At 51.8% G+C, this 13,734-nt stretch overlaps 1 protein-coding gene across 19 annotated transcripts in view; it reads right to left on the bottom strand.

Moving 5' to 3' along the window:
* DLG2 (discs large MAGUK scaffold protein 2) overlaps positions 1-13,734 on the bottom strand; it is a 603,132-nt gene that overhangs the window by 133,438 nt on the left and 455,960 nt on the right. For all 19 annotated transcript variants that reach the window (XR_005661215.1, XM_039914987.1, XM_039914985.1 and 16 more), the window contains one exon: positions 10,613-10,715. Coding sequence is in view for 18 of the 19 variants with exons in the window: in XM_039914987.1 (XP_039770921.1) it covers positions 10,613-10,715 (103 nt within the window). In the remaining variant the exon portion in view is untranslated. The remainder of the gene's footprint in view (positions 1-10,612; positions 10,716-13,734) is intronic.

Below are 13,734 nucleotides of genomic sequence, written 5' to 3'. Positions count from 1 at the left end.
ATCCCCCATGAGACCGTCGACAAATTCCAGGGATGTCTGGGGAGAATCGACCCGCTCCCCCCATCCCAAGCGCTCACAACAGTGCCCTCTACATCGTAAGGGCCCAGTAAATAAGACTGACGGATCGTTCCATCCCCAAGTGGTCCGGCCCGCCCGAGGAAGGTCTCCGAGCCGACCACCGGAGGGGGGATGCCCCGGCGGCCACCGTTCCGGAGAATTTGGCAGCCCCGGCTGCCTGGGCTTGTCCACGGTCGGCGGGTTCGAGACCGGAGGGCCGTGACTCACTGTTGGAGTCTCTCCCACTGAGGGGAAGAGACTTGCCTCGGACCAGATGTAAATCCAAGCTGGTCCCGTGCCGAGCAGGGGCGGGGCCGGGCGCGAGGAGGCTTCACGCAAAATCCTAGTGACCGCAGCATCGTGCCAATGCTGGAAAGCAGCATGGCCTAGTGGAGAGAACAGGGCCTGGGAGTCAGGAGATCTGGGTTCTAATCCTGGCCCTGCCCCTGGCCCGCTGGGTGACCGGGGCGAAGCACTTACCCTCTCTGGGCCTCAGTCTCCTCATCCGTAAAATGGGGATAAGATCCCCGCTCTCTCGCCTTCTTAGCCTATGAGCTCTCCTGGGCTGTGTCTGATCTGCCTACCTGGAGTCCATCCTGACGCTCAGTGCATAAAAAGTGGTCGAGCGATGCCATAATTAAATAAAACACACACGTGCGACTTGCTAATTCCCAGCAACGCAAGGCAGCTTCTCGTAATACTTTCCTCCTGCCCGGATGGCGTATTCTGATTCTTAAACGCAACCCTGTCCAGATCCTCACCCTTCCCACCTCAGAGAAATTAGTGACACACGACACCGGGCCCTCAATCCCCGGCCTTAGAGGGAGATCAGTCCGCTGCCTTTTTTCAAAGGTCGACCCCATCCGTCTTCTCCCCACAACGTGCTGCCGGTGAAACGCGGGCCCCCGGCGATCGTCACTCACACGTCTACGAGTTTGCCTTATGTGGGAAACAAAGCAAAGCCTACAGAGGTTTCACTCAACCCCATCCGCTGCGGCTGACATCATCAATGTGGGAGTTGACAGTGGAGGGAGAAAAAGAAAAAAGGAATCTTTTTTTACTCCTAAATTTGTCCTTCTTGACTTTTTTTTTTTTTTTAAAACGAATGCAAGGTAAGCTCTTGTTTTTCAAGAAATCCTTCGGCAAGAACCCTCCGATCTTCTTCCTCCCTTTTAGGGGAAGGAGAAGGGGCTGGGCTCTGGCACCAAGGTCTACTGGCACGGCTTGTTGAGGGCACCGAGGCAATCGCTCGAGGAGCCGGAAGGTCCCCCTGTAGCTGGCCTTGGTATTTCCTGACACCTCAACGACGCTCCACCCTTCTCCACCTCCTCCGTCAGTCCAGTGGCTCTGTCTGGCTGTCTCTCTTGCTCTCTCTTACGGTATTTGTTAAGTGCTTACTATGTGCCAGGCACTAACAATGAGTTAGATACACGCTAATCAGGTTCGATACAGTTCATGTCCCACACGAGGCGCACGGACTCAATCCCCAATTCTTACCGAAAAGTGCCTTTCCCCCGCTAGGCGGTAAACTCCTCCCAATCATGGCCATTAACTCTATTGTATTCTCCCACTCAGCCCAGCGCTCTACCCCCAGTAAGCACCTTGAAGGCAGGATTCGTGTCCACTAACTACCGTCACCACTTCTGTGACCACTATTTTCTTTCAGGGTTCATTTCTTTTTCTCCTCCAGAAAGTGATAAAGACGAACTCTACTCCTTCTCTTTCGATTATAAATCCCCAAGCAAAATACACATTGAATCTTTGGAGTGAGTTCCGACTTTTTTTTCAAGGCAAAACGCCACTTGCATCCTGGGGACCTTTGGAGTCAATCAAATAAGACTACTGACTATGGCATCTACTACGTGCAAAACGCTGGACACTAAGCGTTTGGGAAAGTATAAGAGAGATAAAGGATGTATTCTCTGCTTGAGGAGCTTGAGAGAGTCCACAGTAGAACAGAATGCAAAAGGACCATTTTTGTTTCTCTCAACTCTTAAGCCCTCTTTTCTTCTGATTTTCTCTTGGGTTTTCCTTCTTCTCTCAATTTGATTCGGGAATGATTCGCTAAGGGGTTTCTACACCTCATGCTCTGATCAGAAAAGCAGCTCGGGTCTGGGAATCAGAGGACCTAGATTCTAATCCTGACTCTGCCACGCACCTGCTGTGTGACCTGGGCCAAGTCACTTCACTTCTCTGTGCCTCTTTTTCCTCACCGGAAATAATAATGGGGATCTCTCCCCGCTACTTAGACTGTGAGCCCCATGTGGGACCTGATTATCTCAAATCTATCCCAATGTTTAGTACAGTGCTTGGCACATAGCAAGTGCTTAACAAATACAAATATTAATTATTATCCTCTGGAGGACTTTCGATCACTCCCCTTTGTAATTCTCGTTTTAATCTCGAAACGATTCGATTCACGTGGGAGAAAACCTGCACAAGGGAAGAAACTCACATTCCCCTGCAAAAAAAATGCTTCCTCCTCCTTGACTTTTCCTCTTTCAAATTCAGGCCTTACGCCCCTTCCTTTATAGCTTGGTATAATTTTTCCGCACTTTGCCTCTGCTGAATGTCAGAATCTTTATTACCTTGCCACATTATCGACTTGATCTAATTTTCCCCCAAATGAAAAGGCTAACTAGGTTAGAGTCGTTAATTAAGGATGAAGAACCCATCCTCTCCTACGATGTAATGTTCCCATCCCACGTTAAATATAGCTTTCCATCCAGCTTTCCTTCTGTCCATTTGGGCTTCTGGGTCGCCCAAGGGGACAGTCTCAGATGGCTTTGGTTCAACTGGTCAAAAGCAAAAACCGGCTCCTATTTTACTCCCTAAAACCCCCGCGCCCTTTTTTTTTTACGATATTTGTTAAGTGCTTATTGTGTGCCAGGCACTGTACTAAACACTGGGGGAGATACAGGCTAATCAGGTTGGATACAGTCCCTGTGCCACATGGAGCTCACAGCCTCAATCCCCATTTTACAGATGAGGTAACTGAGGCACAGAGAAGCTAAGTGACTCGCCCGAGGTCACGCAGCAAACGAGTGGCAGAGTTATGATTAGAACCCCTTTCTAATTTCTCTTCCATCGTTGTCTAACCTGGCTGCACCACCGAAACTGGGAACTGGGGAGAAGCTCTCCCGTGGGGAATGAATCTGGTCTGTTTTTCGACCCTTTTGAAACCTTCTGGGAAGCAGCAATGACCTAGGGGAAAGAACACAGGCCCGCAGGTCAGAGGACCTGGGTTTTAATCCCGGCTCTGCCACTTACTCGCTGTGGGACCTTGGGCAAGTCACTTCATTTCTCAGCTCCTCACTTGCCTCATTTGTAAAATGGCGATTAAGACCCTGAGTCCCATGGGAGATACGGACGGTGTCCAACCTGACAATCTTGTAACTACCCCAGCGCTCAGTACAGTGCCTGTCACATAGAAAGCGCTTAACAAATAGCATAAAAAACCCCAACTTTGGTAATCCCCCTTCTTGGGAGGCGGAGGGTGCACTGGCTTAAAAAAAACCCAAAACATTTCTAGTCGGCTTCCTAAAAATCTCTCACAGTCCTTAGATCTTCGCTTCTCTCTACTGACCGCCCTCTCTGAGACACTTGGGAACCGAGCTTTTCAACACTTCCCTTCGGTTCATTTGCTCTGCTCGGGTGGGAGAACGAGGCATTTACCTCCACTGTAACGCATACAAATCAGAGCCTCCCCGGGGGGACTCCACTCCATGCCAGGGCCTGGCCTTCTTCTGCGGGGTGACTGTCCGACGGCGGGAAGCAAATCCCTCAGATCATCGAGACGAAGAAAGAGGGGGCCACCCATGACTTGCTTGGCCCGCTATTCAAACCTTCCTGTTCTTTTCTCTTTGCTTAAATGTCCTCGGGCCCGCTCTGATGAAGAAGAGCCTTGGACTTGAATAAAAAAAGTGAACCCAGAGGACTCCTCTAGGAGAAAGCCAACTGCCTGAATACCTGTTCCCCAATCCAACCGTTTTCCTGATTTAAGGCTACCTCAGAGTCTATCCCTAATCCAGCAATCCTCGAATAACTGGACCACATCACGTGAGGAGTCACAATGGCCACCATAATTTCTTTTGCGGGTCCTCAAGCCTGGGGAATCTGGATAAATCTAATCCCCTCTAGATTGCAAACTCACTCTGGGCAGGGAATGTATCTACCGCCTCTGTTGTATCGGACTCTCCCAAGTGCTTAACACAGTGCTCTGCAAGCAGGAAGCGCTCAATAAATACCAGTGACTGGTAGTGATCCACTTTATTCAAAATAAAATTCAGATGAAGAATCAATCCAGCTTCTCTTGGTCATCGACCAAGCCGGACTGGGGACTGAAGGCTCGTGGGCAGAGAGCTGGACCGCTAGTTCACTCACGGTCCCTCTCCTGCTCCATTCCGCAGCCATGCCAAGTAGCCCAGAGCCCTGCGCAGATCCCCCGTGAACCCTGACAGAATCGGCGTGTCCTAGTGTACGGAGCACTTGCCTGGGAGTCAGAAGAACCTGGGTTCTAATTCTGCCCTCTTGCCTGCTATGTGACCTTGGGCAAGTCACTTCACTTCTCTGCACCTCAGTTACCTCATCTGTAAAATGGGGATTGAGATTGTAAATCCCAAGCGGAACATGGATCCGCGTCCAACCCGATTAGCTTGTACCTACCCCATCGCTTAGTATAACGCCCGGCCCATAGTAGGCGCTTAACAGATACCATAAAGAAGAAAAAAGAAGAATCCTTTCAATTCACTCCAATGCCAGGAAAACATCTTTCAGTAAAATAAAGCGAGGTATAGTTTTGCCTTTGGGAGCCGGGCTCACTAGCTCCAGGATATAAATGTTTTTTAGTGTTGTAATTACATCGTGGTAGGCTCAGCAGGGTGGCTGTCTGGGTACTGGGGGGCGGGGGGGGGGTGGGTGGGTGTGGAACACAGCGGGGACCACTTTCCTTTGCGCTTGGATTTGATGGCTTGTGCCCGCCCCTCCCTCCTTGCTTTTCCTTATGAAACAATTTAGGAGCATCTCTGTTTAAGGCAGAGCGCCTGACTTGGATTAACAAGACAACATCTGGCTGAGAGACTCAAACGCCCATGGTCACTGAGGGCTCTCCCACCCTGTTTTAGCCTCCCGAGGGATGGACGCCCATTTGGGACATTAGTCAGGACTTTAGAGAAGCAGCTTAGGCCAGGGGAAAGAGCGGGGGGGCTGGGACTCAGAGATCCTGGGTTCTTGGTTCCCACTCCTTCCAAGAGAGAGGAAGAAGTCCCAGACACAACCATCTTCTCTGCAATTCCCCCACGCCCTCTCTCTCTCCTGTTTATGCTCCCACTGACAAAACGGAAGGACGGGCCCAGAGGGGTGTTGAAATGAAAGCAGGACAATCATTTAAAATGAACAATAGCAGGACTACAAGCAGAGGCCGAAAACCAAAAAGAACATCTCTATTCTTCCAATTCCGAGACGGGTATGTGGCAGCTGCCTTTCTGCTTGCTAGCCTACATTTTGGAAGGCCCCTGCCAGGTTGACTGATGATCCATCCAATTCATAGGACGGCAGTGCTCATTTCCATTTCTTAATGGCCTCTAATTCCATATGGCAAGAGGAGAAAAACGTCTGCTTGTGGACGGCGGGAGGTGGTCCTCCAAAACTCCTGGAAAGTTGAGCGGAATGGAGTCGTCATTTTCTCTGGGCTGCCGAATAAGTCCTTTTCTGTTTCCTTTTTTTCTGGGCTTCGTTAAGTGCTTACTAACGCGTCAAGCGCTGTTCTAAGCCCCGGGGTAGGTACGGGTGAATTAGGTTGGGCACCTAATTCTTGCAAGGGGCTCACAGTTTGAGTAGGAGGGAGAACAGGAGAACTGAGGCGCAGAGAAGTTAAATGACTTGCACGAGGTGACACAGCAAGCAATTGGCAGAGGTGCGATTAGAACCCAGATCCTCTGACTCCCAGGCCCGTGCTCTTACCACTAAGTGTTGCTTTCTGTTTCATCATCCCTTTTTTCAGCCACTGTCTTTGATTATACGCATTCAGTCGTTAGCATCTCTCACCTTGGGACAAACAACACTTCTGGATCGTAAGCTCCTTGAAGGCATGGGACAAGTCTTCTGCTTTCAGTCTGCAATGCCAAGTGAGTGATATGGTGTTCTACACACCCAGTGGTGCTCAAGAAATACAGTTGATGGGAGTGATCGTGGCAGGGTTGGAAATGGCAAATCAATCAATCAGTGGTATTTACTGAGCATTTACTGTGCGCAGAGCACCGTACTAAGCACTTGGGAGAGTACAGTACAGCAGAGTTGGTAGACACACTCCCTACCCATAATGAGTTTACAGTCCAGAGGGGCAAACGGCCTCTAGTAAGAATAATACTAATTGTGACAGCTGTTAAATTCTACGTGCTAGGCACTAGGATACACCAGAATCAGACACGGCTCCTGTCCAACATGTGGTTCACAGATCAAGGGGGCGGGAAAATAGGTATTTAATCCCCATTTTACACAGGATACAGTTACAAAATCAGGGCCGTTCCTATACTTCAAAGAAATAGTCGGGGGAAAAAATTACACCCTCTATTTCCCTTACCCTCTATATTCTGGACTAGAAAAATGCTGTATGGGATACCAACCTCTTCAATTCTAACGAAAAAATCCATGAAATGCTAAGCATTTGATATTTTCCTGCCACGGCAGCTGTTCTGAGGCTTTAAAAGCGTCCACTTTTCTCTGGTTGCTATCCAAAGAGCATTTCTTCTCAATCCTAGGCCTTCTCCCAAGCGCTTCCTGTCTCCCCATTCGATCAGAGGATTTTACTGCTGACCCACCGCCTCTCTGAATCACATTCCACGTTATAAAGTTGAACGCTGTCACCGCAGTTTTATTTACCGTTCGGCCGTGAGGGATCCGTGTTGACGCTACAAAAAAACCGGTCTCATTTCAAAGGAATTCAGCTTGAATAAACAGCTAGGCCGGCTAATAAACCTGCCACACTCTCTGGCATTTAGAAGGCTCCGCACTTGATTACAGCTCAGGGGAATGACATTGCTCAAACCTGGGGCGGTTGGGGGGGGAGACAGAAGCCAGATCTGACCTTGAGCCCCCCGGTCAGCTCGCTCAAAAACACTCAGGATGGATTTAAGACGCTTCAGCTCTCGGTTTCCGGACCCAGAACCTAAAATGGTCTCTCAGATCATCCCGAGTCATGAAGTAGCGGAGAAGGTTATTGGACTGGGTCCAATCTGATGATCTTGTCTGTACCCCAGTGCTTAGTACAGTGCCTGGCACAGAGTAAGTGCTTAACTAATACCATAAAACGAAAAAGGCAGAAAAAGAATTGCTTAAACAGACCTCTGGTATTTGTTAAGCCCTTACTGTGGTTCAAACACTAGTCTAAATGCTGGGAAAGATACAACCGAATCAGGTTGTCTCTGTCCCACATGAGGCTCACAGTCTAAGTAGGAGGGTGAACGAGTACTGAACTGTCATACAACGGATGAGCAGCCAGAGAGCCAGAGAAGTGAGAACCCTTGCCCAAGATCACACAGTAGGTCACTGGTGGAGCCAGGACTCGATCATCCAGTATCTACCCCAGCGCATAATACAGTCCTTGCGACATCATAAATGCTTAACGAATACCGCGATTATTACTGTTATTCTCATTATTAGAGCCGGTGCAGGGAAGCAAGGGGAAGGAACAGAGACGGGGGCCGAGGATAGGCAGGAAGTGGCCTAACGGAGGCAGGGGAGGGTGGAGAGAGATGTCAGGGTCGGTAATCCCCGTGCCTCCCGATCCTCTGTTTCCAACCTTCCTATCCCTCCTCCCCAAACTCCTCCAGGTCTGCTCTCTCCTCCGCCTCAGTCTCCCCACAGCTGCCTTAATCAGAACAGGGGCCGGGGAGTGGGCCGGGGAGGGGGACTGATCCCTTCTCTCCTCGCTGCCAGGGTGCTTTCACCGACTCTCTGCCTCTGAGGATGTGTGTCGCCAGTGAAGAGACTTAAAAAATTCTTTCAGGGTTGGCAATGTATGGAGAGGGAGTGATTCAGAAGCGAAAACTGAGAAAGGGGGGGAAAACGGTATTTTTAGACCTTAAAAGCAATCATCTCTCTGACATGAACCCAGAACCATTAACCAAAATGAATCCAGAAATGAAGGGACACGTGCGTTTTTGAGAGAGCACGGAGCGACCACGAGAAACCTTGTCTTTTCTCACCGTTTTTTTTGGCTGCATAATAATGGTTCCAGTAGATAAGGGCTCTGGCGGACTAAAATGGAACCGGAAAGAGTTTCTGAACAGAAAAGGAACGGGTCGGGTGAAGGAGCTCACCAGACCCAATATTACTATAATAATAATAATTATATATATAGTTATGGCATTTGTTAAGCACTTCTATGTGACAGCCACCGTACTAAGTGCTGGGATGGATATAAACAAATTGGGTTGGATAGAGTCCCTGTCCCACGGTGTCAATCCCCATTATACAGATGAGGTAACTGAGGCACAGAGAAGTGAAGTGACTTAAGGTCACAGACCAGGCAAGTGGCAGAGCTGCGATTCGAACCCATGCCTTTCTGACTTCCAGGCCCGTGCTCTTCCACCAAGTCACGCTTCTACTCTACCTACTTCTGGTCATCCTGGGCGTTCTCTATCTAATCTCTTGTGGCCATTTCCAGGAAAGAGGTGCAAGAGAAGGTGCTCCCCTGGGGCTTCCCGCTAACCCAGATGAAAGATGGGTACTCGCTCTCCTTGCCAGGCCCTCGCCAGCTCTCCGTGGGGAGACCAGGTGATGGACATCTCCTGGGTCAGTCCACGGCCCTGACGGCCAGAGCCGACCCGGGCAGGCCTCCAAGGACCCCCGGGGGTCATCCGCCTCGGTCAGGTCGCGTCCGCGCCGGGCGGTGAGGGCGGCTGACCCGTGGCCGTCTTCGGAGATCTAGGCCCGGCGGAAGGGACTCTCGTCTGCTGTGGCGAGGGAGGCTGTGGGGATGAGCAGCTGCAGCCTTACTGCAATGCAGTAGAGAACCCAAATCTCAACCGGTGCTGACACTGCATGCTTGGGGGAAAGAGAAAGCTGACAAACCTCAACATCACTTATCTCTCTGGCCCCCTCCCATCTAACCGGCCCTCTCCTCACCGGCCCCCCTCATCTACGCCTTCCGATCGGCTTCCAAAATGGATTCCAGGAGGGAGACTGCCTCCAAACCTAACTCTGGCGCCCCGTGCGCGTCCCAAGAAGCCTCCCCAGTGCCACAACACACCGAAGCTGCCCGACGTGGGCTCTATTTCCTTCTAGGCTTCCTCGGCCCGTGGGTGTGCCTGCTGACCCAACTGTACGACTGTTCATTTTGATTGCTTCAGCTCCTCCCCTGGCCAAAGCCGGGGCAGTGACTCCGGGTCTCTTCCCCCCCGGGTCGCCCAGCCTGGGTTCCCAGGCCTGGCAGAGAGACGCGACCTCTGAGCGTAACTGAGGACCAGGGGGAGTAGACAAGTCCGTCGGCTTGGCCTATTTGCCAAAAGGCGACCACGACCCTGAGGCTGGTGAGCCCCTTCTCCGCACGACCCAGCTCCTGCCGCCATCTGGGGATTTATGAGGCCCAGGGAAGCAGCGGCTGGTCTTATCTGAGTAACCCCAACCTCGGCTGGCCATCGAGGAAATGAGGCGAAATCAACCTGACTCGGCCCGGTGGCTGTCCTAAGGATGGGAGACATGACGCTGAACCGCCGTGAATGAGCTATGAGACCGTAGGCACTCAGTACTCAGTCAAATCCTCTTTTTTGTCTTCCTCCTACCTTTAACTCATTTTAGTGACCGTCTCCCTTGCTGGCAGGGCATAGACCGTGCCTTCCAACGGCACCGCACCCTTCCGATCGCTCGGCACAGTGCTGTGCACGCAGCCAGAGCTCAGTGTTGATATCCCATCTTTAACCGCGTGAGAGGGCAACCGCTGCCAAAGGGAAAGTCCCGAGGTGGCCCCGTGGGTCCACGGCACAAGGTACACGGTTTCCACGAGCGTCACGGATGTCCAGAGCCCTGACGGAAACGTGCTGAGTGAGGAAAGCCGCCTGCTCTGGGGAGGACTCCACGACCCGAAAGAGTTTTTCTATCCTGCACGTTTACAACTCCTATCCTCGCAATTCGCAGTCCAGTGGATGCAAGAGGAGAGAAGATGACGCTCCATTCTGTACATGGTTCATTATCTCCGCCTCTGATCGCCAACGGATGACTCCTTGTTCCTAATTACTTCTGGCTGCGACATCTATTTCCAAGAAACGAGTGTGACCCATACAGAAGGAAATGAAAAGAAACAGACGCCGCTTGCTGTTTCATTACATTCATATTTTCTAAGAGGCATTTCTAATTGCCTGTAATGTCGGGCTCCCTTTTTCTTTTTTTTTCTCCCCTAGCAGCAGAACCATAAGGGCATCTCCAGTACTCAAGTTTGGAATGACCAGATTTCCGTCACGGATCGCTCGCCGACGGGAGAGGGAAGGAAAAGCACCCCGGGCTGGTGGGAACTCGAGGCTCGGCGTCGGAGGCGCCGGGGCCGCGGATCAGGACTTACCTTCGGGTTGGTACTGGGCGATGATCGTCACCGTCTGTCCCGCCCCCTTGAGCGCTGCCGCGGCCTGCTCGTGAGAGGCGCCGCGGAGGTCGATGCCGTTTACCTGCAAGACAGGAAGCAGATGAGGATCGTGGGTCTCGTCGGGAACGGTGCTCCGGGAGGGGAGACCGGAGCCGCGCCGAGGAAATCCGCGAAGAGTCTGCAAAGCACGGGGACCCAGGGGGCCAAGAGCGGTGTCCACCTTGGGTCGGGCCTCTGGGCAGAGAGAAGCTAAGAGTCTGGCTTAAAGTCACCCAGCAGACAAGTGGTCGAGCCGCGATTAGAACCCAGGCCCTTCCGGGCCCACGTTCTTTCCACTGGGACGTGCCGCTCGCTTTCACAACTGGAGAATCCCACTTGGACCCCGCAATGAGGAGGCGAGAGGCCCCGGCTGAAGCTTGAAGCGGGGTGTGTTCAAATCAGAGAGAAAGAAATACGTCTCACTCAGCGGGGGGTCGACATGGGAGCCACCGGCCCAAAAGATCAGCCATTTCAAGAGCCTCCGATCAGTTATTCTATTCCAAGCGCTTAGTACAGTGCTCTGCACATAGTAAGCGCTCAATAAATACTACTGAATGAATGAATGAAAGAGACAAATAGCATTTGGTCCACTAGACCGTAAGCTCCTTGAGGACAGGGGTGGTGTCTATTTATACCGTTACTCTACTCTCCTAACTAGAGTGGTCTGCAACACTGTAATAATAATAATAATAATGATAATAATGATAATAACGGTAATTGTTCAGCGCTTACTATGTGTCAAGCACCGTTCTAAGCACTAGATACAAGCTGATCAGGTAGGACACAGTCCCTGTCCCAAATGGGGCTCACAGTCTTAATCCCTTTTTTACAGATGAGGTAACTGAGGCACACAGAAGTTGAATGACTTGCTCAAGGTCACACAACCGATTAGTGGCAGAGTCAGGAATTAGGAGGAACAGGTCCTTCTTGCTCCCAGCCCCGGGTTCTACCCACTTCACCATCGACTGACTGACCGGTCCATCCCTAACTTTGGGAATGGACTCCCGTTAGGATGTCCACTCCCTTCCGGCTTCCTGTTGCCACCGTCGGGTCGAAGTACCTGATCATAGCCTTGTTCATGGCCTGATGGTTTCAATCCATCAATCGTGTTTATTAAGTATTGACCGCATGCAGATGGTTTGGGCAAGGAATCTCAGGGAGTGAGAATCTCAATTAGGGACTGAAAAGCCAGAGTTACCTGAGAATTCGTCAGTACGGAAAGGGACCGATACCCATCTCAAGCCGGCACAAAATCCGAGCGCTTTCCTCCTAGGCAAGTGCTCGGGGCGCACAAACTGCCCGCTTTTGTCCGAAGCAGCGATTTCTAACGCGGTTTCCCTCCCCGGCTGGAGGGTGCCGTGCTGGGCATCGAACGAGAACGCTTGACAGCGTCTGAGGTGGCTTCGACACCCCGATTCTGGATCCGCCTCCTGAGCAGCGGCAGAAATGGAAAATGGAAGGTCTGATGCTCACCAAAGTGACTTCCAACTTCAAACAGCAACCCCTCCTTTTCTGGGGGGTGCTGATAACTCCGCGCTTCCTGAATCGCGATGTGGCTACGGACCAAAACCCAAACCCAGGCTGAAACTCACCGCTGTAGGGAGGGTCTTTGAACCCCAGACTCAGGAAAAGCACGGGAAGCCATGACAAGGGCTGTAAACAGGGCTCACGGATCACACGAAAGCATCTCCCGGGCAAGAACGTAAGCGCCTCGAGGGCAGGGATCATATCTACCAACTCTGTTGTACTGTACTTGCCCAAGCGGCTTGGTACAGCGTTCCGCACACAGTAAGCGTTCGGGAAATAGCTGATCTGATCGATCTGACGCCATCCACGGGCCCGGATCGGGCGACTCTGAAGTAAATCTGATTAGGATGGAAAATCCTCCGAGAGGCTTAGGCTGGGCTATTAATATTCGACCTGACCCAGCCTCAGTTGAATATAATACATAATAGCGTACGCTACATAATCCATAACGGGAAAGCTGACCATCTGAACAATAGCCAAGCGACGGCCATCGTACCCTAAGGGGACACAGAGGGCTCTGCCCGAAGCAATGAGCTACATCTGGGCCGTCGAACAAAGCAGGTCAAGTGTAAAAGGGGATGAGCAAACATCCTCGAAGGCACTCGGGAGAGGGAGGAGGTTCGTTCTCCGAAATGTGAACTGTCCACGCCTCCCTCTGCTCTTGTGCCAGCTGCCACCGGGACTGGGTCGCCCCCATGCACACCTGCCAGGGGCGAATAAGCCGATAACCTGCCCCTCCCGGCCAAGATCCGGTCTGCGTCCTTCCCGGTTCTACAGGGCCGCTCTATTTCTTTTTTTTAATGGTATCTGTTCGACACTTACTATGTGCCAGCCCCTGTACTAAGCGCTGGGGTGAATACAAATGAATCAGGTTGGACACAGTCCTGGTCCCACGCGGCGCTCGCGTCTGAATCCCCACTTTACAGATGGGGCAACCGAGGCCCAGAGAAGTGACGTGCCCATGGTCACACAGCAGGCAAGTGACGGAATCAGGATTAGAACCCACTCTCACTGTGGGCACTCACCGCTCTATTCACTAGGCCACACCGCTTGCTTGGCAATTCTTTGTTTACCCTGTGGGGACAACTTCACGTCCTCGGAGCCGCAGAAGGAAAAACCCCGTTCCGACTTTCATCTGCTGCAAGCGTCTCTGACCGGGGGACGGGTCCCTCCGGTGAAGCGGTATGGCCCAGTGGCTACAGCCCGGGCCGGGACTCAGAAGGGCATGAGTTCTAATCCAGATCCGCCACCTGTCTGCTGCGTGGCCTCGGGCAAGTCACTTCACTTCTCTGGACCTCAGTTACCCTATCTGTAAAATGGGGATTAAGACTGTGAGCCTCAAAAGGGACAGGGACCGGGTCCGACCCGATCTGCTTGTGTCCACCCCGGCGCTTAGTACAGTGCTTGGCACATAGTAAGCGCTTAAGAAATACCACCATTCTTATTCTCATTCTCCCAGTATCTCCCTGGCTCCTCTCGTCCTCACCCCCTAATCACTCGTTCAGGGTGTTTATCGAGCCCGCTGCAGCTCTCGG

Source organism: Ornithorhynchus anatinus, chromosome 20, assembly GCF_004115215.2.
Source record: "Ornithorhynchus anatinus isolate Pmale09 chromosome 20, mOrnAna1.pri.v4, whole genome shotgun sequence".
Taxonomy (NCBI): Eukaryota; Metazoa; Chordata; class Mammalia; order Monotremata; family Ornithorhynchidae; genus Ornithorhynchus; species Ornithorhynchus anatinus.
Note: the sequence above shows the minus strand (reverse complement) of the source record. Positions and strands in the feature narration are given on the sequence as shown.